This window comes from Macaca nemestrina, chromosome 17 (assembly GCF_043159975.1).
Source record: "Macaca nemestrina isolate mMacNem1 chromosome 17, mMacNem.hap1, whole genome shotgun sequence".
Classification (NCBI taxonomy): domain Eukaryota; kingdom Metazoa; phylum Chordata; class Mammalia; order Primates; family Cercopithecidae; genus Macaca; species Macaca nemestrina.
This window is the reverse complement of record NC_092141.1, coordinates 19,418,515-19,443,580: the sequence shown is the minus strand read 5'-3', so window position 1 is coordinate 19,443,580 and position 25,066 is coordinate 19,418,515. Positions and strand designations below refer to the sequence as shown.

The window sequence follows — 25,066 nt, the reverse complement described above, 5'->3', positions numbered from 1 at the left end:
AGTGCCTGAACGCATTTTAAACACTCGGCTTGCTGCGGGCGAGTCGGGGCGCTGCTCCCCAGGACTCAGCTCTCATTTGCCTCCGCGCTTCGGCGGGGAGGTGGAGACGGGCCGAGTCAGAGTGAACACACACTCCCTGAGGGTGCAATTGAGTAGAGCGGTAGGGCTGGCTTTACCCCACAGGTCAACGCTCCCGCCCCAGGTCTCGGTCATATCTGCCCCAAGGAGGGGTGGAGCCTCGGTGTGGAGCCCCGCCCCCTTGTACCCCGCTCCGCAAAAGCCTCGCCCCCTTATGACGGCGCCTGCTCACTGCGCCTGCGCTTGCCACACACCGACACCCACACCCACACACACACACACGCGCGTGGCCTTCGCGAAGGTGTCGCTGCCAAGAAACGTGTCCTGCGCGCTACGCCGTCTGTTTCTAGGGCAACGCCGGCGTCTCTTAGCAACCGCGCGCGGCCTAGGTGGGTCCCCCCGGAACCCCCAGCCCTGCCATGGCGACCGCGAGTCCTAGCGTCTTTCTACTCATGGTCAACGGGCAGGTGGAGAGCGCCCAGGTGAGCGGCCGTGGACCCCGCTGGGGCCCGTCCCCCAGCGTCCCCCGGGGCCCTTCCCGCAACCCCCCGGGTTGCCCCGTGGCCCCCGGAGAGCCACGTCATTCCTCTGAGCCTCTCGATTAGGCGGGGGAGGGGAGCCAGCATTGGAGGGCTTGGCGCGAGGTTGCCGGGATCCTGAGTCCCGATGGGCAAGAATAGAAGCAGACCTCGAGATGTTGAGCTAGTACCGAGGTCACACTCGGCCAAGCCTGTGGACCCTCGCACGGATCATGCCCACTTGGTTGGATCACTGGCAGGAGCCTCCCAGGGTGTAACGCGAGGAGCCTAGGCTTGGCTGAGTTTCCAGCATTTGTGCCGTGTCCGATGTGGAGCTACTGTCCTACGTTCTGAATCCCTAGATCCTTGGACTCGGGTTCGAATCCAACCATCCAACGATGGTGGTGGCCTGGAATAACCCAAGGAAGGTGTGCCTGCCAGGCCTGAGGGACGCTACTCTCCATCCCCCTACACTTTAGAGGAATCATTTATTGTAAATATAAACCAACGCTCACCAAGTCCTCAATATGTCCCAAAGTTGGTGCTCGGCACTGGTCCATCCTTACAATCTTGCCAGACAGTCACTACTAACACCCCCATTTTACAGCCGGGGAAACATACCAAAGGAACTATTCTGTCTAGAAATTGAACCCACGCCTATCTGACCTCAAAGCTTCACTACACTGTCCTTCCAGGCTGTTGGAGGTGGTGTTTATTATTATTTTATTATATTATTGTGAGGATTGACTGAGACGGTTTGGGTAAGGCTCTGACAGGGCCTGATGCTTTGTAGGTGTCTCCTGCCTTCCTGTTTCATCAGGGATACTACTCCGTGCTCCCACCCTGTCCACCTCTGCCTCAGCCTAGTGCCTAAGACCGTCTTTCCCCACTCTCCTGTTCTATCCCATTAGGGGCTCTCGGCTGGGCTGAGTCACATGTGTCTGTGCTCTCAGCATCATTGACCCCCCACACACACACATACTCACAGTCACACTGTTCCTCCCTCCTCTGCTCTCAGCACCTCCCTCTCTTCGGGCCTCAGCTCCAGTCTTGCATATGATGGCTTCTCAGACCTTTCTATTCAGCACCATTCCCTTACACCAGTGGTCCTCAACCTTTTTGGCACCAATTGTTTCGTGGAAAACAATTTTTCCATGGACAGGAGGTGGCGAGGGATGGTTTTGGGATGATTTGGGGATGTTACATTTATTGTGCACTTTATTTCTATTATTATTACATTGTAAATAATAATGAAATAATTATACAACTCACCATAATGTAGAATCAGTGGGAGCCCTGAGCTTGCTTTCCTGCAACTAGATGGTCCCATCTGGGTGTGATGGGAGAGAGTGACAGATCATCATGCGTTAGATTCTCATAAGGAACATGCAACCTAGATCCCTCACATGTGCAGTTCACAGTAGGGTTCGCGCTCCTATGGGAATCTAATGCTGCCAGTGGTCTGATAAGGAGGTGGAGCTCCCATGGTCATGCGAGCAACGGGGAGCAGCTGTAAGTACAGATGAAGCTTTGCTTGCTCGCCTGCTGCTCGCCTCTTGCCCACCTCTTGCTGTGTGGGCCCGTTCCTAACAGGCCACGGACTGGTACCGGTTGGGGATCCCTGCCTTAGACCTTATCTGTGCCCAGCCCTGTGTCAGGCAGTGGGGACACAGAAAGGCATTAAATCTGTGCTCTGCTCATGGTCTAGAGGAACTGACAGACTTAGACACAGGCAATCATTGCTTTTATGGAGGGAAGCACAGGGCTAAGGGAGCCAAGAGGAGACCTTAAACCAGCCTGAGAGTTAGGGCAGGCTCCCTGAAGGGTAAGTTTTGAAGGGTGAGCAAGAGTTTCCCAGATGAAGAAGTAGGAAGGACAAATCAGACAGAAGGCAGAGCCTGAGCAAAAGCCAGGGGCTGTGGCACTTGGGAGTCTCCCATGGACTCCCGCATCTTGGTCCTCAGCCTCTCCTCTGAACGCCACGTGCACATCTCCAGCTGTCGCTTAGACCCACTCCCAGGTGTCTGACATTCAGAATTCCTCTTGGCTGCACCTGCCTAGCAAATGCGTTGGCCTTAGCATGAATACCACCAGTCGACAGAATCTGTCTGTGCTTTTTTCAGTTTCCAGAGTATGATGACCTCTACTGCAAGTACTGCTTTGTGTACGGCCAGGACTGGGCCCCCACAGCGGTAAGCTGGACTCTTGGGCCTCCCTTACTGCCTTCATGACCTTTGGGGTTTCTGAAGGTGTCATACCCTTCCCCTCCCGATTCAGAACCAGTTGAGAGGTAGACACTGAGTTCAGGGGAACCCAAACATGAGTGTTCCTGGTAAAGCAGGAGCAGAGGACATAGCCATGGTTGGACTCCCTGATCCAGCCACCAAGACTGCACTCACACGCCCTACCCTGTGAGCTTGCCTGGAGCAGCAAAGAGCAACGCCTGCAGCAGGAGGCAGGCCCCAGTAAGCCAGCCTGGCTGTGGCTGAGCTGTGGACACTGGCCAGTCTGCTCACCATTTGGCCCCTCCTCAGCCAGTGGGGAGGACCTGGAGTCAGAAGACAGAGTAGGAGCTTTCCTTCCAGGACTTTCCAAGGCGTAGCTCGCCTCCACCAGGTGAGGGACTATGGTGACGACTTCAGCCCACTGTGCACTCTGCTGTTTGCAGAGCGCTTGTTTCACCTTCATCGCAGTTTAAGAAATGGAGGCTGGCCGGGCGCGGTGGCTCACACCTGTAATCCCAGCACTTTGGGAGGCCGAGACGGGCGGATCACGAGGTCAGGAGATCGAGACCATCCTGGCTAAAATGGTGAAACCCCGTCTCTACTAAAAAATACAAAAAACTAGCCGGGCAAGGTGGCTGGCGCCTGTAGTCCCAGCTACTTGGGAGGCTGAGGCAGGAGAATAGCGTAAACCCGGGAGGCGGAGCTTGCAGTGAGCTGAGATCCGGCCACTGCACTCCAGTCTGGGCGACAGAGCGAGACTCCGTCTCAAAAAAAAAAAAAAAGAAAAAGAAAAGGAGGCTGGCCGGGCACGGTGGCTCGCACCTGTAATCCCAGCACTTTGGGAGGCCGAGACGGGTGGATCACCAGGTCAGGAGATCGAGACCATCCTGGCTAACATGCTGAAACCCCGTCTCTACTAAAAATACAAAAATTAGCTGGGCGTGGTGGTGGGCAGCTGTAGTCCCAGCTACACGGGAGGCTGAGGCAGGAGAATGGCGTGAACCCAGGAGGCGGAGCTTGCAGTGAGTGGAGATCGCGCCACTGCACTCCAGCCTGGACGACAGAGTGAGACTCTGCCTCAAAAAAAAAAAAAAAAAAGAAAAGGAGGCTGAACTTATTTAAGCCCTCTGAGCCTCAGTTTCCTTGTTTGTACAACTGAGATGATAATCCATCTTTTCCCTTCACTGATTGTCTTCTGGGTGCCGGGGATGCAGGGGTGAGCAAAGCCAAACCGGAAGCCCCTGCCTTCCCGGAGTGCATGTTCTTGCTGGGGGTTCAGATAATAAGGAGTGCATATTCTAGGATGTTAGTAAGCCAGAAGTGCCAAAGGGAGACCAAGCCAGGAAGTGACAGGGATGAGTGATGAGAGGGAGGCTGCAATCTTGCTAAGGCTGCCAGGGAGGGCCTTGCCGAGGAAGTAACTTTCGAGTTAAGACCTGAAGGAGGTGAGGGAACAAGCCATGTGGAAACCCGTAAGAACTGTCCAGGCAGAAAGAGCAGAGAGTGCAAAGGCCCTGGGGCAGGAGCTTGCCAGGCATGTTTGAGGACCAGAAAGGAGGCTGTGTGGCCACTGGAGAGCAAGCCAGCAGGAGAGTGGCTGGAGCTGGAGCAGAGGGGCACCTGGGCAGGTCTTGTAGAACTTAGAAGGTCAGAGTAAGGACTGTGACCTTTACTCAGAGGGAGATGGGATCCCATTGGAGAGCTTTCAGCAGAGAAGAAAGTGATCTGACTTATATTTTTATAAGATTCCCTGGCTTCTACGACAAGAATAGACTCGGGGAAAGGGCAAGAGCGGGCAACCCAGTTGGCTCTGAGAGCAGTGGAGATGGGAGAGTAGGGCAGCAGCAGTGGGGTGGTGGGAGGGGCTGGACTGCAAGTATACTCTGAAGATAGAGCCGCTGGCTTCTTCTGATAGATGTGAGGTCTGAGAGAAGGAGCAGTTAGGATTCACAGCAGGGCTTTTAGCCTGAGCACTTAGAAGTGGGCAGCTGCCTTTCAGTGAGAAGAACAGATTGGGGAGAGCTACCTGGAGCTCAGCCTGGTGTGGGTTAAGGTTGAGGCACCCACTGGATATCCAAGAGGAGGTGCTGATCCAGAGTGCAGAGGCGAGGACCAGGCTGGAGACCTGAATTTGGGAATCATCGACATCTAGAACACATTGAAAGCCATGAGACAGATGAGATCACCAAGTACAGGTAGACAAGCTGGCCAAAGATGTAGCCTTAGGACGGCAACACTGAGAAGGAACCAGCAAGAGCCACGGAGCAGGGGCCACCCTGTGCGGTGGAGAGACCCAGAAGCCAAGGGAAGACAGTGTGTCAAGGAGTAAGCAGCTGCACCAGGTGCCGCCGATAAGTCAAGTAACACGAGGACAGAGAAAGGACCATTGGATCTAGCACTGTTGGTCACAGGCGTTATTGGAGAAGACCCTTTGGTAGCGTGCTGGAGCCAGCAGTCACATTGGAGTGGGGTCACAAAAGAATAGCAGGGGAGGAATTGGAGCCGGTAATTGTGGCAGCTCTTTGAAGCAGTTTTGCTATAAAGGGAGCAGAGAATGGATTGGTGGGTGGAAGAAGCAGCGGAATTGAAAAAGGACTGTTTTTGATGGAGAAAATACATCTATATTTACCGATGGGGATACTCGGGTGAGGGTGGGGATGCAGGAGAGTGCAAGCACTGCTGGACCATTTCCTTCAGGGGGGGCAAGAGCTTGGGAACTGATCTAGTGCCCTTGGGCCCAGGAGAGTGGCTGGCCTCCCAGGGTTGTCATGCTACGGCATTGTCATAGAACAGGCTTAAGAGGTACTCCATCATCTCTTAGCCCCCTTTGTTTGGAAGTTAGTGTATTGGGAGAAGATAGCTGAGGAAACAGCCCTCCCAACTGCCTGCTGAAGATAAGGGGAGGAGCCGCAGCAGCTTGGCTCTGCTCTGAATCCAGCCGTCTCTGTCACTGTCCCCACAGGGTCTGGAGGAGGGGATCTCACAGATCACGTCCAAGAGCCAAGATGTGCGGCAAGCACTGGTGTGGAACTTCCCCATTGATGTCACCTTTAAAAGCACCAACCCCTACGGCTGTGAGTCTGCAGGGGCCCTGCGGGGTAGGGTGGCAGAGCTTTTACACAGCACCCCCAAGACAGCCTCTGCCTCATCCAGCCCTTGACTGTTCACATTCAGATTGTCACCTGGGCTCCTGAAGCAGCCCTCAACGTTCTCTCTCGCCATCTGTCCCTTTGCCTCCTATTCTTCCTCATCCCCGCTCACCCCCTTCATCTGCTACAGGCTGTGCAGCTGGCCTTCTGTAAGTTCAGAGTGCATCAGGCCTAGTGGCCACGCCTGTAAAAGGCAGGCTCCCCACGCTGGCATGCAGGGCTGCGGCTGTCTGGCCTGGAGGCCTGACTCTGTGCCTGCTGACTTCCCATGGCGTGTTGTGTTCCGGCCAGACCCTGGCACTTGCTGCTTCTGTGCTAGTCCCTCAAGTTCCTTCATCTGAGCTTTATTCACGCTGATCCATCTGTCTGGATACCGTTCCCGCATCCTGTATCTAACCTCTTTCCCAAGGGCTTCCTGGCTGGCATTGCTTACTTTCTACCTTGGCTGGTGGTTATTAACCATTCTGATCGTTCACTTGCACTTCATAAGTGCCTACTGTGCACAAAGCCTGGGCTTAGTCTCCATGGGGACTATGAATACTTTCACTGTGTGGACTCATCCGAGCTTCCCAATCATACCCGCTGGAGAGATTTCTCTCCATTTCTTTTCCCATATGAGGAAACTGACACTCAAAAATGACATCATTTGCCTTCTGCTTTCCATCTAGTGGCCAAGTGTAGATTTTAATTCAAGCCCATCTGATTTCACAGTCTAGGCCTTTCTACTGCACGTGGCCTGGGCCTAGGCTCACCACGGTGTAGAGGGTCTGGAGCAGAAAATGCCTAGTGGTCCTCCTGAGCAGGGAATTCCATCCTGCTGTCATCATCCATGAGCAGGAAGCTGCAATCGACTTCCTAGAACAGTGCAATAGGTACTGTAGGTACTGGACCAGCCTCCTCCTGCCGAGGACAGGTAGGAGAGGTAAATGAAATACACAAAAGCAAAAACAAAAAGCAACTACCTCAAAGGCATCAGAGAGCTAGCAAAGTAGAAGAGATTTACCAGGCAAGATCCAGGAGAACAGAAATCCAGAGAGGTTACCCCAATCCTGTCTCCTCTGGGAGTGTTTGCTGATTTCAATAGAGGTGATTGAGAGACTGATCAAGACTTTTGACAGCCTCCCTGGGCCCAGGACACAAGAAAAACTGATGTTCAGAGCCTTCCAAGGGGTTGGGAGGAGGGCCTCAGATAAATCTCTCCAAACTGGGTTAAGACCTCAAAGAGCTGCCCTAGGAATAAGGGAGAGATAGAAGCAGAGCAGCCTCACAGGGCTTTCAGCTCGGCCCCTGATGATTTCAACCTCCTGATTTTTCTATTCAGCTCCAAGATTGTTACAGCCAAGGCACCTGACAAAAGCAAATAAGAAACCTCTTTGGGCTGGGCATGGTGACTCACGCCTGTAATTCCAGCACTTTGGGAGGCTGAGGCAGGCAGATCGCCTCAGCTCAGGAGTTTAAGACCAGCCTGGCAATATGGTGAAAATCTGTCTCTACTAAAAATACGAAAATTAGCCTGGAATGGGAGTGGGCGCCTGTAATCTTAGCTACTTGGGGGGCTGAGGCAGAAGGATCGCTTGAGCCCAGGAGGTCGAGGCTGCAGTGAGCAGAGATTATGCCACTGCACTCCAGGCTGGGTGACAAAGTGAGACCCTGTCTCAAAAAAAAAAAAAAAAGAAAGAAAGAAAACTCTTTGGAGAAAGATAACATCTCATAGACATGAAATTATTTCTATATATTTTTTCAAATGTAATATCTGGCATATAATAAGGCACACAAGAATCAAGACAACATAAATGATAACCAGCAAACATAAGGCAATAAGGCAACAGAGATAAACAATCTCCAGACACTGAAATTGTCAGATACATTTTTACTATGATCAAAAGAGATAAAACACACTGAGAATTATGGCAGAGAACTAGGAAGCCTGACTTTTTTTTTTTTTTTTTTTTGAGACAGAGTCTCACTCTGTTGCCCAGGCTGGAGTGCAGTGGCAAGACCTCGGCTCACTACAAGCTCCACCTCAGCCTCAGCCTCCCGAGTAGCTGGGACTACAGGCGCCTGCCACCGTGCCCAGCTAATTTTTTTTTTTTTTTTTTTTTTTTTGTATTTTTAGTAGAGACAGGTTTTCACTGTGTTAGCCAGGATGGTCTCGATCTCCTGACCTGGTGATCTGGCCGCCTCGGCCTCCCAAAGTGCTGGGATTACAGGCATGAGCCACCACGCCCAGCCGATTTTTTCTTTTTTTTTTTTAAATTGCAGACAGAGTCTTGCTCTGTCTGTCTGAGTGAAGTGGCGCCATGTCAGCTCATTGCAACCTCTACCTCCCGGATTCAAGCGATTCTCATGCCTCAGCCTCTAGAGTAGCTAGGACTACAGGCACTCACCATCATGTCTGACTAATTTTTTGTATTTTTGGTAGATACGGGGTTTCACCATGTTGGCCAGGCTGGTCTTGAACTCCTGAACTCAGGCAATCCTTCCACCTCGGCCTAAGAAAGTTCTGGTGTTACAGGCTTGAGCCCCATGCCTGGCCCTATTTTTTAAACATTGTAATAGAAATTCTAGAATTGAAAAATATGATAACCAAAAGCAGGAATTCAGCAGATTAAACACAACTGAAGAGATAATTATATACTGAAAGCTAGGTCAAAGGAAAATATCTACAATGAAACCCAAGAATAGAAAATATAGACGAGAAGGTAGGAGACAGAGAATACTGAAAGTCGGCCGTATGGAATTGGCATCCTGGAAGAAGAGAGAGGACAAAATAGAGATAATATTGGAAGGGATAAATAGCTACAATTTTTTTCAAAAATGATGAGAGACATCAAGCCACAAATTCAAGAAGACAAACCTCAAGCAGGATAAATGGAAGAAACCCACCCCTAGGTGCATGATAATAAAACAGTTGAAAACCAAAGACAAAAAGAAAATCTTTTTTTTTTTTTTTTTGAGACAGAGTCTCGCTCTGTCGCCCAGGCTGTAGTGCAGTAGTGTGATCTCGGCTCACTGCAACCTCTGCCTCTCAGATTCAAGCAATTCTCTGCTTCAGCCTCCCGAGTAGCTGGGATTACAGGTGCCCGCCACCACGTCCGGCTAATTTTTGTGTCTTTAGTAGAGATGGGGTTTCACTATCTTGGCCACGCTGGTCTTGAACTCCTGACCTCACCTCAGCCTCCCAAAGTGCTGGGATTACAGGCATGAGCCACCGTGCCTGGCCAAGAAGAAAATCTTGAAAGCAGCTAGATTTGGGTTACACAGATGTATGAATTTGTCAAAATCCATTGAATAGTACCCTTAAGATTTGTGTTTCATTATGTATACATTTTATCTCGAAAGAACTGTGAACAAATATTGAGCTCTATTTGCTGACACACATAGTGAACTATTTTGGGGAAGGTGTCCAGAGATCTGTAATTTACTTTGAAATTCCTCACAAGTAGAATGAGTCGACTGAGGCATGGGGAGAGGCAATAAAGCAAGTAGACTCAGCTGTCAGTGGTGATCCGGTAGTGAGTCAGAGCCAGTTCACTGGAACTCTTTTAACTTTTCAGGGGGAGTGGAGTATTTTCTTTGACCACAGTGAACTTAAGCTAGGAACCAATAACAAGGATCATGAGAAAAATCTCCATATGTTTGAAAAATAAGAAAACAACTTCTAAAAATAACCCATATGTCAAAGAAGAAATACTAATGGAATAATGGAATTTTTAATTGAATGATAATAAAAATACTGAGCTATTTAAATTTACAGGGGGCAGTTAAAGTCATGGACAAAAGGAAATTCTATAATTTTATTTTATTTTTAAATTGTATTTATTTATTTAATTTTTTGAGACAGAGTTTTGCTCTTGTTGCCCAGGCTGGAGTGCAATGGTGCGATCTCAGCTCACCGCAACCTCCTCCTCCTGGGTTCAACCGATTCTCATGCCTCAGCCTCCTTAGTAGCTGGGATTACAGGCATGAGTCACCACGCCCAGCTAATTTTGTATTTTTAGTAGACACAGGGTTTCTCCATGTTGGTCAGGCTGGTCTCAAACTCCTGACTTCAGGTGATCCGCCCGCCTCGGCCTCCCAAAGTGCTGTGATTACATGAGCTGCCATGCCTAGCCTTATTTATTTATTTTTTGAAATGAAGTTTTGTTCTTGTTGCCCACGCTGGAGTGCAATGACATGCGGTCTTGGCTGACTGCAAACTCTGCCTCCCAGGTTCAAACGATTCTCCTGCCTCACCCTTCCGAGTAGCTGGGATTACAGGCACTCGCCACCACGCCCAGCTAATTTTTTTGTATTTTTATTAGAGACGGGGGTTTCACCATGTTGGCCAGGCTGGCCTCGAACTCCTGACATCAGGTGATACGCCCACCTCAGCCTCCCAAAGTGCTGGGATTACAGACGTGAGACACTGCACCCGACCAATTTTGTAATTTTAAATGCATGTTAGAGAAGAAAATAGGCTGAAAAATTAATGATTTAAGCATCCATCTTAAGACATTAGTGGCTGGGTGCGGTGGCTCACGCCTATAATCCCAGCGTTTTGGAATGCTGAGGTGGGTGGATCACGAGGTCAGGAGTTCAAGACCAGCCTGGCCAACATGGTGAAACACCATCTCTACTAAAATACAAAAAAATTAGCTGGATGTGGTGGTGCGTTCCTGTAGCCCCAGCTACTTGGGAGGCTACGGCAGCGGAATCGCTTGAAACCAGGAGGTGGAGATTGCAGCGAGCTGAGATCACATCACTACACTCCAGCCTGGCGACAGAGCAAGACTCCATCTCAAAAAAAAGAAGCTAGTAAAAGAAGGCTGTGTGCAGTGGCTCACGCCTGTAATCCCAGCACTTTGGGAGGCCGAGGTGGGTGGATTACCTGAGGTCAGGAGTTCGAGACCAGCCTGGCCAACATGGTGAAACCCCGTCTCTACTAAAAATATCAAAAATTAGCCAGGCGTAGGCTGGGTGTGGTGGCTCACGCCTGTAATCCCAGTACTTTGGGAGGCTGAGGCGGGCAGATCACCTGAGGTTGGGAGTTCGAGATCAACCTGGCCAACGTGGAGAAACCCTGTCTCTACTAAAAATACAAAATTAGCCGGGCGTGGTGGCACATACCTGTAATTCCGGCTACTCGGGAGGCTGAGGCAGGAGAATGACTTGAACCTGGGAGGCAGAGGTTGTGGTGAACCAATATCATGCCATTGCACTCCAGCCTAGCAAAACTCCCTCTCAAAAAAAAAAAAAAAAAATTTGCCAGGCGTGGTGGCGGGCGCTTATAATCCCAGCTACTCGGGAGGCTGAGGCAGGAGAATCGCTTGATCCTGGAGGGTGGAGGTTGCAGTGAGCCGAGATTGCGCCACTTCACTCCAGTCTGGGCGAAAGAGTGAAAGTCAAATCTAAAAAAAAAAAAAAAATAGTAAAAGAATAGCAAGTTAAACCCAAAGAAATCAGAAGAATAGAATGAGAAAGAGCAGAAATTAATTCATTAAACAGAAAGCACATTTACAACAGAAGAGATGAAAGAGGCAAAAGTTGGTTTTTAAAACTGAAAACCCCAAGTTAAGACAATGAAAGAGAAAACAGGCTAAGTGTGGTTGCTCACACCTATAATCCTGACACTTTGGGAGGCTGAGGCGGTAGGATTGCTTGAGCCCAGGAGTTTGAGACTAACCTGGGCAACATGGTGAGACCCTGTCTCTACAAAAAATCCAAAAATTGGCCAGGCACAGTGGCTCACACCTGTAGTCCCAGCTTCTTGGGAGGCTGAGGTGGGAGGATTGCTTGAGCCTAGGAGTTTGGTGGTGTAGCGAGCTATGATCATGCCACTGCACTCCAGCCTGGGTGCCAGTGCTAGACCCTATTTCTAAAAATGAAGAAGAAGAAAACAGGACAGAAATGGCAGGAATGAAAAAGGAACATGTTACAGATCTTGCAGACAGTAAAAAGATAAAAAGATATAAAGAACAGCTATTTGCTATCACTTTGGCAAGGTAGATGAAATGGTCAAATTCCTAGAAAAAGATAACTACCAAAACTGCAAAAAAGGAATACGAATCCGAGTAGTCCTATATCTATTAAATTGAATCTATAATCAAAAATTTCTCAGAAAGTTCCAAGTCCGAATGTCTTCATTACTGAGTTCCACCAGGCATTTAAAGAATGACACCTTCCATGGCAGAAGTGCAAGAAAAAAAAGAAGAGGAAGTAACAGCAGACTTACACAAACTCCTACAATTGAAAAGATTAAACATCCCCAACTTTTTTAGGTCGGGATAGTTTTGATTCCAAAGCCTACTGAGGACATTAAAAAGAAGAAACTCACTCATGAACATAGTTGCAAAACTCCCAAGCAAAATATTCAGAAACTGAATTCAAAACTCAAAAATGAAGTATTCAGAAACTAGCAAGATAAAAAAAAAAAAAAAGGATAATATAATACATCATGAGATGTAGGGTTTATTCCAAAAATACAAAGGTTTTATGACATTTAAAGTTGGCCAGGCACAGTGGCTCATATGGAGGCTGAGGTGGGAGGATTGCTTGAGGCCAGGAGTTTGAGACCAACCTGGGAAACATAGCAAGACCCTGTCTCTAAAAAAAAAAAAAAAAAATCTAAAATTGATCAGTGTCATTCATCACATTAAAAAGAAGAAAAGGCCGGGCACGGTGGCTCAAGCCTGTAATCCCAGCACTTTGGGAGGCCGAGACGGGTGGATCACGAGGTCAGGAGATCGAGACCATCCTGGCTAACACGGTGAAACCCCGTCTCTACTAAAAAATACAAAAAACTAGCCGGGCGTGGTGGCAGGCGCCTGTAGTCCCAGCTACTTGTGAGGCTGAGGCAGGAGAATGGCGTGAACCCGGGAGGCGGAGCTTGCAGTGAGCTGAGATCCGGCCACTGCACTCCAGCCTGGGCGACAGAGCGAGACTCCGTCTCAAAAAAAAAAAAAAAAAAGAAAAGTCAGAGTCAGGCCGGGCATCGTGGCTCACACCTGTAATCCCAGCACTTTGGGAGGGCGAGGCGGGCAGATCATTTGAGGTCAGGAGTTTGAGCCTGGCCAACATGGTGGAACTCCATCTCTACTAAAAATACAGAATACAAAAATTAGCCAGGTTTGATGGTGCATGCCTGTAATCCCAGCTACACAGGAAGCTGAGGCAGGAAAGTCGCTTGAACCTGGGAGGCAGAGGTTCCCATGAGCCGAGATTGCACCACTGCACTCCAGCCTGGGCGACAGAGCGAGATTCCATCTCAAAAACAAAGAAAAGAAAAGAAAAGAAAAATCATGATCATCCCCATAAATGGAGAAAACACATGGTAAAATTCAACTCCCATTCATGATAAAAGCTTAGTGAACTAGGAATAGAAGGAAACTTCCCTAACCTGATCCAGATTATCTACGAAAAGCTTAGAGCAAACATCACTTTCACTAGTGAAATGTTGAAAGATTTTTCTGAGATCAGTATGCTTGTTATCACCGTCAATGCTGTACAAATAAAGGGTATAAGAATTAGGAAGAACAAAATATTCATAGACAACATGATTATGTAGAATTTCAAAATAATCTATAGATGAATTGTTAGAATTAATAGATTAGCGTGATTCTGGATATAAGATCAATGTATCTTGACAGAAAGTTGCTTTCTGTGTGCCAACAATAAATAGAAAATGATATTTTAAAAATATATTCTTGGCCGGGTGCGGTGGCTCAAGCCTGTAATCCCAGCACTTTGGGAGGCCAAGGTGGGCGGATCATGAGGTCAGGAGATCGAGACCATCTTGGCTAACACGGTGAAACCCATCTCTACTAAAAATACAAAAAATTAGCCGGGCATGGTGACGGGCGCCTGTAGTCCCAGCTACTCGGGAGACTGAGGCAGGAGAATGGCATAAACCCGGGAGGCGGAGCTTGCAGTGAGCTGAGATCCAGCCACTGCACTCCAGCCTGGGCGACAGAGCGAGACTCCATCTCAAAAAAAAAAAGCTCCGCCTCCCGGGTTCACGCCATTCTCCTGCCTCAGCCTCCTGAGTAGCTGGGAATACAGGCGCCCGCCACCACGCCCGGCTAATTTTTTGTATTTTTTAGTAGAGACGGGGTTTCACCGTGTTAGCCAAGATGGTCTCAATCTCCTGACCTCATGATCCGCCCACCTCGGCCTCCCAAAGTGCTGGGATTACAGGCATGAGCCACCACGCCCAGCCAAATATATTCTTTATAATAATATCAAAATAAAATTTGTTCTACCAGATGGCAAACTTCAATTATAAAGCACAATACTTAAGACAATGTAATTTTGGGACAAGGAGAGACAGATTCATAGAGATCCCCAAGACTGACTTAAGCACATGTAGACCATCAATTCAGACAAAGGTGGCACTGCAGAGTAGGAGGGGAAAGAGGGTCCTTTCTTTCTTTTTTTTTTTTTTTGAGACAGAGTCTCCCTCTCTTACCCAGGCTGCAGTGCAGTGGCGCGATCTTGGCTCACTGCAACCTCTGCCTCCTGGGTTCAAGCGATTCTGGTGCCTCAGCCTTCCAAGTAGCTGGGATTACAGGCATGCGCCACCATGCCTGGCTAATTTTTGTTTCTGTTTTTGTTTTTGTTTTTCTTTTTGAAATGGAGTCCTGCTCTGTCTCCCAGGCTGGAGTGTAGTGGCACGATCTCAGCTCACTGCAACCTCTGCCTCCTGGGTTCAAGCAATTCTGCCTTAGCCTCCCGAGTAGCTGAGACTACAGGGACATGTCACCACACCCAGCCAATTTGTGTATTTTTAGTAGAGATGGGGTTTCACCATGTTGGCCAGGCTGGTCTTGAACTTCCATCTTCAGATGATCCGCCCGCCCCAGCCTCCCAAAGTGTTGGGATTACAGGCATGAGCCACTGCTCCCAGCCTGTTCTTTTTAATAAATGGTGCTGGGACAATTTGATACACATAGGAAAAAACTTCAGCCTGTCCTCATACACACAAGTCCATTTCAGATGGATATGTAGCATAGAGGACTATAGCCATGATATCAGGGGAAGAGAAGATTTTCTGGGAGGACTCCTTAAAGGAGAAGATCAATGACGTTGACTACATTAAAATTAAGGGCTTATGTTCATCCAAAGACATCACTAAAAGTGAAAAGATAAGTACCAGGATACACACACACATACACGCTATAAATCAATAAGAAAAATTGGAAATAAGAAAATAAGAAAAAGGAATAAGAAATAAGAATAAGAAAAATAAGAAAAAGGCCAGGCCAGGCAAGGCGACTCACGTCTGTAATCCCTGCACTTACAGGAGGCTGAGGCTGGAAGATCGCTCGAGCCCAAGAGTTTGAGACTAGCCTGGGCAACGCAGTAAGACCCCATCTCTACAAAAAATTTAAAAATTAGTCAGGTGTGGTGGCATACGCCTGTAGTCCTAGCTACTTGCGAGGCTGAGGCGGGAGGATCACTTCAGCCCAAGAGGCTGAGGTTGCAGTGAGCCCGTGATTGCACCACTGCACTCCAGCCTGAGCAACAGAGCAGGACCCTGTCTCAAAAAACATGTTTTTAATGAAGAAAAGAGAAAAAGACCATCCAGTAGAAAACCGGGCAAGAAACTTGAGTAGGTTCTTCACAAAAGAGAACATCCAAGTGACCAAGAAACAGGTACAGGTCTCAACCTTATTTCAGTAAGAAAAATTTAAAATGAAGGAAAATGTAATTTAAAGCTACAGTGAGCTACCACTGTTCACTCACTAGGATGGCCCAAATTTAAAAGATTGGTAATGTCATGTTTTGGTGAGGTGTAGAGGGGCAGGCATCAGACACCACTGCTGGGGGAGTGCTGGCTGATAGGGCCATGCTGGCAGCTTGGTGTTACCTTTTGGGAGGGAACATACATGGGCCCTGTGCAGTGTCCTTCTTGGGTGTGTGCGCAACAGAGATGTGTGCACGCAAGTACCGAGAGCCTGCGCCATGGTGCTCAGCACTGTGTGTGTGGCCCCCACAGGAAGGGCAGCCCACGTGTCCCTCAGCCCTGGAATGAACGGTCATTGTGGCAGATTCCCACGCAGAATGTTACCTGGTATGGAACATGAACACACCCCTTTACAGGAAACCATTTGAGAAAATCTCGTGGACATAATTTTGGATTAGAGGCTGGGCACAAAAATCAACATACTGTATAATTCCTTTTGTATAAAGTTTCACAAAAAATTGGTGAAAGTAAAGATGCATTCTTTGGGATGCATTCTTTGGCAGTGAAGTCTTAAAGAAAAATAAAGAGGTAGTTTCATAAAATTCAGAATGATGGTTAACTTTGGTGGAAGGTAGTAATGGTAAGGGCACAAACCTCTCCCTCACATTTACTGAGCACTTACTATGCATTAGGTTCTATTTCGTGTGTTTTAGAGATGACGAAACGGGGCAGAGAGGTTGGCCAACTTGCCTCAGCCGCAGCTGCAGGATCAGAGCCTGGCAGGCTGGTGCCTCACCTGAAACTGGCGAGGTGAAAGCACCTCATGCACCTCGATGGCAACACAAAGCGGTGTTTCGATGGTGAAAACAAGCACACCTATTATAATACCTCTAATATTTTAAAGGAGAATGCCCAGAAGGTTTTTGTTTTCTCTCTGACTTCTCCTAGACACCCCCAAAATGAGCCCCCGCCACCCCAGTCCCATGAGCCTGCCTCCACCAGGAAGGGAGCACCCAGAGAGCAGAGGCCCTTAGTCAGCCCTGATCATAGCTGGGGCCCTGGGCCCACAATAAGGCCTCCGGAAGTGCCTCCTTGTACACGGAGTGACTGAGTGGGCCCTGACTCCACAGTGGTGAGAAGGGGTATGGGCCAGGCGTGGTGGCTCAGCGTGTAATCCCAGCACTTTGGGAGGCCGAGGCGGGCGGATCACGAGGTCAGGAGATCAAGACCATCCTGGTGAACACGGTGAAACCCCGTCTCTACTAAAAAACTACAAAAAAATTAGCCAGGCGTGGTGGCGGACGCCTGTAGTCCCAGCTACTAGGGAGGCTGAGGCAGGAGAATGGTGTGAACCCGGGAGGCGGTGGAGCTTGCAGTGAGCACCACTGCACTCCAGCCTGGGTGACAGAGCAAGACTCCGTCTCAACAACAACAACAAAAAAAGACGGGGTGTGGAGCGCATGCCCAGGCCTCAGTGGAGACAGAGGAAGTACCAGGGTGAGCAGAAGTCTTTGGCAGAGTCTGGGTTCCCATGCCTGCTCCTGTCCCCTCTCAAGCCTGCCGCCCCAGGACTTTGAGCTCCATCCTTTGAGCCCCCTCAGCTGGACACACCCTGTTGTCTGCCCTGTACCTCCCCTGTGTGTCTTCACGTGCCCACCCCCTGCCTTGTCCTTCCCAAGGGCCACAGATCGTGCTCAGCGTGTATGGACCAGATGTGTTCGGGAACGATGTGGTTCGAGGCTATGGGGCCGTGCACGTGCCCTTCTCACCTGGCCGGTAGGTCCTCACTCTGACCTGGGCCCTGGGCAGGGCTTGTCCTAGGACAGACCTCACCTCGTTTTCTGTCTTAGGTTCAGGCTGGGAATGCTCTGGGGTCCCCAGGGGCCTGGGCAGCTCAGTCTAGTGGCTGGGGGCGGGGTGTAGCCTGTATTTGGGAGGAGAACCTTTCGGATGGCTGGTGCCAGCCACACACCAGGTGGGGTGGGGAGGTCATGGGCCCCAGAAAAGAAAAGACCCCGAGGGACTCTGTTCTCCATGAGGCAGTCTCCCGGCGCTCAGCACCTGGCCCAGACACAGCGGTGCTCAGCACAGGTTGGATTCATTGGCATTGGCCCTGACTTGGCCCACACTGCAGCTGCACTGGCCTCATGTGAGTGTTTCTTCTCCCTGGAGGCTCAGAAAGGTCTGTTACTCAGCACGTCTGTCTGCAAAAACATTTGTTTCAGGCACAAAAGGACCATCCCCATGTTTGTCCCAGAGTCTACATCCAAACTGCAGAAGTTTACAAGGTGAGTGTTACACCCATCACCCCAGCCCCTCCTTCTGATCTACTGGATGAACGGATGTCCCATCCTACCCCTCAGTTTGTGCCTGGTCGCCTCCTCAGATCTGCAAGCTGCTCCACCCACTGGGGACAAATAGAAACAGGTCCCCTGGGAGTGCTGAGTCACGGGGCTCCCTTCAGCCCTGTTCTAGCAGCAGGAGGCCGGGCAATTTTAACCTGTGCCCTGTGAAAAATCTGTGTGTCAGATGGAGCAGAGGAAAAACTCTTGTCAGATGGGAAAATACTCATGACATAATGTGACATTAAAAGGTGGGAAACAAGAGGATATAGCAGTATGAGTCAGACACCTTGGAACAGTAATCATGATCAACGGCTTTACATGTGGGAGTCTCTGGCTGGAGCTGACATTTGTGCAGAGGCTTAGTGTGGAGGGAAGAGCCGGGGAAGAACACCAGGCACAGGGAACAGTGCCTGCCAGGCTGAGGACAGCATGAGCTTAGCATGCTAGGAGAAGCCAGGATGGCGGTGTGGCCAGGACGGCAGTGTGGCCAGGACGGCAGTGTGGCCAGTAAGTGGTAAGCCAGGCAGAATGAGGGAGACATCAGGGAGGTGGGCAGGGACCAGGACACAAGGGCCTGCAGGGAGGGGCCAGGATACAAGGGCCTGCAAAGAGGGCCCAGGGGATGCCGGGATGCAGCCCCAGCAGGAAGGCCTCTTACTCCTGCCCACATCCAAGTGGGAGCTTAGAGGGCCAGCCGGGCCCTGGCCTTCTGACTCGAGGCCCATTAGCACAGTTGGGCAGCAAGCCTCTGCCGCCCCCCAGCAGATCAGTGAGGCACAAGGGGAACATGGAGGACTCCCTGGGTTCCAGGGCAGCAGCCAGCAAGCAGCCCCTGCGAGCCTGGCCACTACTGGGCGTGAGACCAGGCCAGAGCCCTGCTGGGTGGAGGGACAGCATCGTGCCTCAGGGCCGAGAATGCCTCACTGAGCTCTGAGAGCCGTGGAGGGGAGGAACGGCAGGGTCTCCACTGACCTCAGCCTGAGAATTTGTGTGCCCACTGCCCCAGGAGTCCTTCTGGGAGGCCACCCTGTGGCAAAGGACTTCTTTCCCAGATGACCTGGGCCAGTATCACCTGGAGGTGACAATCCCCATGCCACAGGCTGTCAGGGAGGCAGCGAGACAGTGCCTGTCAGTGGGTTGGGAAGGCCTAAGGGATTAGGGACCCACACAGCCATCCGGGCTGGGTTGTTAACCCTGTTCCACCGCCCACAGCTCCAAGGAGGACTTTGGGCCTTCAGGGAACAGCTCGCTGAGGAAAGGGTTTCAGAGCCCCTGTGGAGGGGCTCACTACTGGGCAAGGCAGTATGTGCTTGGATTACAAAAACGGGGGAAAGGGTCTATTAGTGAAGGCAGTTTGATTGGCATAATCTTCCCAAATGTGGAGGCTCCTTGCTCAGACTGAGGCCTCGGTCATCCCCACCCCTCTCCCAGCCTCTCCCCACATCCTCCAGCGCTGGCCCAGGGCCTGCCTCAAACACTCTTGACCCCTGTATTCGTTTCCCACGGTGGCTGCTGCAACAAAACACACAAATGTGATGGCTGAAAACAGCAGAAATGTATGTCCTCACAGTGCTGAAGGCCAGAGTTCAAAATCCAGGTCACTGGGCCCAGAAAGGCGCCCCCGGGCTGTGCTCCCTCCTTAGGCTCTAGTGGAGACTCTGTTTATTGCCCTTTCAGCTTCTGGGGGCCCCACCCTTCCTTGGCTTATGGCCTCACCACTCGAGTCCCTGCCTTTACGGTCACAGGGCCACCTCCTCTGTCTCCCTCTCTGATAAGGATACTTGTGATGGCCTTTAGGGTCCACCTGGATAGTCGCCTCAAGATCCTTAGCCTAATCATATCTGCAAAGTGCACGTGACCCTGTTTCTCAATAAGGTCACGTGCACGGTTTCCCAGGACTAGGATCTGCTGTCTTTGAGGGGCCGCCATTCAGCCTGCTGCAACCCCTCCAGTCTAGTCTTCACACAGCAAGAAAAACGGTGTTCCTAAAACACAATTGGGGTTGCACCCCTCGCCTGCTAGAACCCGCCCAGGCTGTGCCTCTGTCAGGATGAACTTCAACCAGAATGCTGCCAGGCTGGTAGTCGGGCCCTGCCCACGCCATGGCCTCTGCCCACTTGCTTCCCATCCGCCTCAGTTCCTCCAGCCTGAGGGGTCCTTCCCTGCCTCAGGTCCTTGCCTGGAATGCCCTCCCAGAACAGTCTGTCTTGTCTCTCCCACCCCAGCCAGCTAAGCAGACCACCCAGGTGGACCCCAGGAAAGAAATTCAGTGGGAACGGGAGCTCCATGTGAGCGCCGGGCTGGGATCTGCTGGGCACAGTGGGGACGCTCCCAGGCCCCTGTCCTCACACACAGCCTCCTGTGAGGTGGGTGCTGTGACAGCCTCGCTCTCCCGAAGGAGAAACTGGCGCAGGGGTTGTGGCTGCCCATCCCTTCCCCCTGGGGAGCGCCCGCTGGCTTTCACTCCCTGGCTTCCTCCTTGGGGTTGGGGGCTGGTGGGCAGTGCTCCCTGGCTGTGGTCTCCACAGGCCAACTCTGCAGCAGCCGGGAGCCCCTCCCTGCCCTGGGCCCCTCTGCAGCAGCCCCAGGTGAGCGCTGGTGCCCACCTCAGAGACAGGAGGGCGGTGTGTGGGCTGTTGCGTCACCACGGTTGCCAGTGACCCTCGGGGGCTAGGTGTGTCCTTGCGGGGGGGCCCTGGGAGCTGTGGTGCAGGGGAGGCGCGGCCGCGAGTCCCGGCGGGGCGAAGCCCGCGGCTGCCGGACCCACCCGGCCGGGAATAGTGCTCCTGGTTGTTTCCGGCTCGCGTGGGTGTGTCGGCGGCGGGGCCTGACACCCCCGGCCTCCTGGCCTCCCGCCCGGCCCGACTGGGGTCTGGGGCTAGGGAGGGCACATGCTCAGCCTGGTGGCTGTGGGCCACCCCTGGCAGGGCCTGCGGTGGGTGCCAAGATGGGAAGTGACATGTCCTGGACCCCACACTAGTGGGAGGCAAGGCTGAGGAGGCCAGTTCGGGCCCTTCTGCCCACCCCACAGACTCTCTGGGGTAGGGTCCCCCCTTCCAGGAAGGCTGGAGGGTCACACTGTCCCCGCCCCTCCCCCACCTCAGCTGCTGTCACTTTTCTGGGATTTCTGGGGGTTCAGGCAGCACCCCCACCCCAGAATCTCCCTGAGCTCTCATTCCCAGTGAACCAAACCCATGGAAGCCAGAGACGGAAAAGCCTAACCGGCCAGCGGAGGCAGCGTGGCCCACAGAGCGCCTGAGGCCTGGCTAGGCTGTGTGACCCCGGCAAGGGACAGCACCACGCTGGAGCCCGGCCACCAGGAAGGCTCTGCTTAGGGCCTGACTCCTGGTGGGGGTGGGGTGCAGCTGGAGCAGGAGTACTGGTTTCTGAACAGAGAGCCCACATCCAGCGTTGTCCAAGGCCAAGAATGCCCGGGTGGGGCCCTGCTCACCTGTGTTCTTCTGTGTTCCCAGCTGGTTCATGGGGCGGCGACCCGAGTACACAGACCCCAAGGTGGTGGCTCAGGGTGAAGGCCGGGAAGGTAAAGCTCCCTCCCCTCCTCTACCCTCAGCCCCCAGACAGGTTAGAACCTGGGAGTAGATGGGCCCAAGGTTGGGGTGAATGCCGGGGACCTGCCAGGCACATGGGAGCTAGCCCACAGATGTTCCCAGATGAGGGCCTGGTTGGAGCACAGAGGGTTTGTCATGTCTGCCTGTCCTGGCAGCCCCTTTACCTCCCAGTGAGGGGCATGGGTCAGGCGCTGTTGTCCCCATTTTACAGATGAGAACACTGAGGCTGAGAGATTCCCAGATCAACCTGGGTCTGTCTCTGCCCCATCCCAGCCTGACTGATGCTGTCCTTCTGTCCCCAGTGACCCGTGTCCGTTCTCAGGGCTTTGTCACCCTCCTCTTCAACGTGGTGACCAAGGACATGAGGAAGCTGGGCTACGACACTGGGCCTTTGGACACACAGGGTGTGTCGCGGCCCAGCCCACCCCAGGGCTTCCCCCAGTGAAGGCTCCCCAGGCTGCAGAGTTTCTGATAATGAAGGGCTGCCTTCCCGGAGTCAGGCGGCTGGCCATCAGCCTGAAGGGCAGCCTGGTGGTGGGAGCTGGGGGCACACAGAATAGTTTTATATAATAAAGTCTCATTTTCAGAGAGCCTAGGCCTGGGGCTGCCTTCTCTCCTGTTTAGCCCCTCCCCCACAGGAGCTGGGAGCTCTTGGGCCTTTCCTGGCCCCACCTCCAGGGCCCTCCCTGTCCCTACCCCTTGTGCCATGGAAGCTGCCAGAAGACCAGACCGTGCAGCAGGATGACATCTGGGATGGGAGCTTTGACATCACCAGGTTCTGCCACTCACAGCTGTGGCCTTTTCTATACCTCAACACATTGTTCCTTGAACTGGGCATGGCACCCTCCTTGGAGGCTTGGGGGTTAAGTAGAATCACCCACTCAGCCATGCTCCTGGCCACCAGCCTCCCTTGGCAAGGAGAGAACCCTGTTATCGGGAGCTGGCTGGTGAGGTACCTGGGGGACAGCAGACCCTCAGGCTGCCCACTCCCCTCTCTGCTCCTCCCTACCCACAGTCCAAGGATGGGGGCTGGAAATCTCCCAGAGGTGGGAGGCTGCTGGCTGGGGTCGCAGGAGAGGAAGGTGAGCCCCCTGGCTCAACACCCTGACCTCTAAGGTTGTCTGGGCCCTTCTGGAAGCAGAACCCCTTTAGCATTACTTTGGGGGCCCTGGCCCTGGGCCTCCCTACCTTCCCAAGAACCCCTGGCACCTCACGAGGCAGCCCTGGGCCCTCTCTGTCCTGCCACTGAGCTTTAGGCAGACATGGTGCCCCAGCCTGGATACTGCCCTCAGCGAGATCCAAAAGAAACCACAGGCTCCTGGCACACCCCCACCTCCTAGCCTCGCCCATGTTGCCCTGGACTGTCACGGGCACTTGCCCTGAGACCATCTGGGCTGACCCTCTTCTGCTCTTTGTCTCACAAACACTCCCGTGCCCTCCCCAGGACTCACTGTGCGTTCTGGAACTCATGGTCTGTTGGCAGCAAAATTCCTGTGATTCCCACCATCTTCTCGGAATAGGAAGTTCCCTCTGCCTTCTGGCCTTACTGAAGCCCGCTCAGTCCCCTGCAGCCCTCTTAAGTGGAATCTTTTTCCTCCCACTCCCCATGTGCAGTGAGCCTAGAGCAGGGGTGTGTCCTTGCCTCTTCCTCAGCCTCCTCACTTGGAACGATCTTCACCTCTACCCCTCACAGCCAGGCATATCTCCTGTTACTGGTGAAGGCACTGCCTCCGAGGTCTAGATCGAGGCATCCCTCCCTCAGGCCAGGCCCTTCCCCATGTGGCACTTCCCTGTGCTGTTCAAACCACCAGGCCCTCCAAGCCCCGGGACCAGCCCCTTTTTCCTTGCTTTCCTCCCAACCCAGTTTAGAACTCCTGGTCATCTGCATGCACTGCCCCATAGTGGCCTCCATCCTTCGTTTATGCTCACCCGGCAGAGTCTCCACCCTGGTGACAGCCAGCTGTTCCTTCGCCTGCCCTGCACCTGCCTGAGCCCCTAGAGCCACGACGGCCCGCGTTCCATCCATGGCCCAGGTCTATGTTTCCTTAGACAACTCCCTCATGCATTCTCTGAGGAAACTTACAGCCTTTGTCTCTTCAGACCTCCAGCACCCTCCCTGCCAGCTTAGCTGAGGCGCTCCCTCCCGTTCCCACAACGACCCCACATTAGCTGCCTTCCTGACCCTACCTGAGGACAAGGCTCGGGTATATGGGAGATGCAGCGCTCTCAAGGGTCTTCTCCCCATCTCCCTCCATCGTGAGTTTTCCTGCACAGGCTCCTGCACACCAGCCTCTACATGTGCCCCATACGTGTCACGGGATGACACAGAGCAAAAGCCCAGCACCCCCAGCTGCTCCTGTCCTCTGCCCCATTTTATCACAGCTCTCCAGAAAGCTGTTTTCTCTGTCCATGGCCTCACCTCACCCAGGCCACTGGCCTTGGTCCACATAAAGGGGACCTGAAACTTCTTCCCTGAAGCCTCTAGCCTGTGGCGTGCCTGTTCAAGCGTCAGGCCCATTTGTCCAGCCTGTCAGCAGCTGGGAAATACTAAGTCACCCTCTTCTGGTTATGTTTAATTTTCCAGTTTTTCTCAACATTACTGAAATGTCTAAACATGGAAAAGTTGACATCATTTTACAGTGAACACCACATACCCACCACCTAGATTCTACCATTACCAATTTCCTGTTCCGTACTTTCATATTCACATCTATCCAACTATTCATCCCTGCTTCAATCCATCCTACTTTTATTGCATTTCAAAATAAACCATGACATCAGGACTCCACCTTCCGTATGTTTTAGCATACTTACCATTAACCAGAATCCAGTGTCTGGCTTTAGTGTGTTCTTCTGAGAGGACATTTACATACAACAAAATGCATAACTTTTTTTGTGTGTGTGTGAGACAGGGTCTTACTCTCTTGCCCAGGCTGGAGTGCAGTGGCACAATCCTGGCTCACTGAAACCTCTGCCTCCCGGGTTCAAGTGATTCTCCTGCCTCAGCCTTCTGAGTAGCTTAAAATTACAGGCATGTGCCACTGCAACTGGCTAATTTTTGTAGAGACACGGTTTCACCATGTTGGCCAGGCTGGTCTTCCACTCCTGACCTCAGGTGATCTGCCTGCATCAGCTTCCCAAAGTGTTGGGATTACAGGCGTGAGCCACCGCGCCTGGCCCAGAATACTTTAAGAATGCACAACCAGGCCGGGCGTGGTGGTTCACGCCTGTAATCCCAGCACTTTGGGAGGCTGATGCAGGTGGATCACCTGAGGTAGGACTGTAAGACCAGCCTGGCCAACATGGTGAAACCCCATCTCTACTAAAAATACAAAAAGTTAGCCAGGCGTTACAGGTAGCAGGCGCCTGTAATCCTAGCTACTCGGGAGGCTGAGGCAGGAGAATCGCTTGAACCCCGGAGGCGGAGGTTGCAGTGAGCCAAGACTGCACCACTGCACTCCAGCCTGGGCAACAGAGGGAGACTCCGTCTCAAAAAAGAAAAAGAATGAACAACCCAG

At 52.0% G+C, this 25,066-nt stretch overlaps 1 protein-coding gene across 3 annotated transcripts; it reads left to right on the top strand.

Moving 5' to 3' along the window:
- The first annotated feature begins 349 nt into the window (after positions 1-349).
- Positions 350-24,456, top strand: LOC105493344 (B9 domain containing 1). 3 transcript variants are annotated; one of them, XM_071082491.1, is made up of 7 exons: positions 350-560; positions 2,720-2,788; positions 5,784-5,895; positions 17,314-17,410; positions 17,860-17,922; positions 21,453-21,520; positions 23,931-24,456. In XM_071082491.1, exons 1-7 carry the CDS (start codon positions 498-500, stop codon positions 24,008-24,010), a joined length of 552 nt encoding a protein of 183 aa, XP_070938592.1. In that variant the 5' UTR covers positions 350-497; the 3' UTR covers positions 24,011-24,456. The 3 variants fall into 3 exon arrangements, with proteins under 3 accessions (XP_070938592.1, XP_011759223.1, XP_070938591.1); XM_011760921.2 differs by lacking the exon at positions 23,931-24,456 and adding an exon at positions 21,851-22,139; XM_071082490.1 differs by lacking the exons at positions 2,720-2,788; positions 23,931-24,456 and adding an exon at positions 21,851-22,139 and having other exon boundaries at positions 379-560.
- Positions 24,457-25,066: the final 610 nt, after the last annotated feature.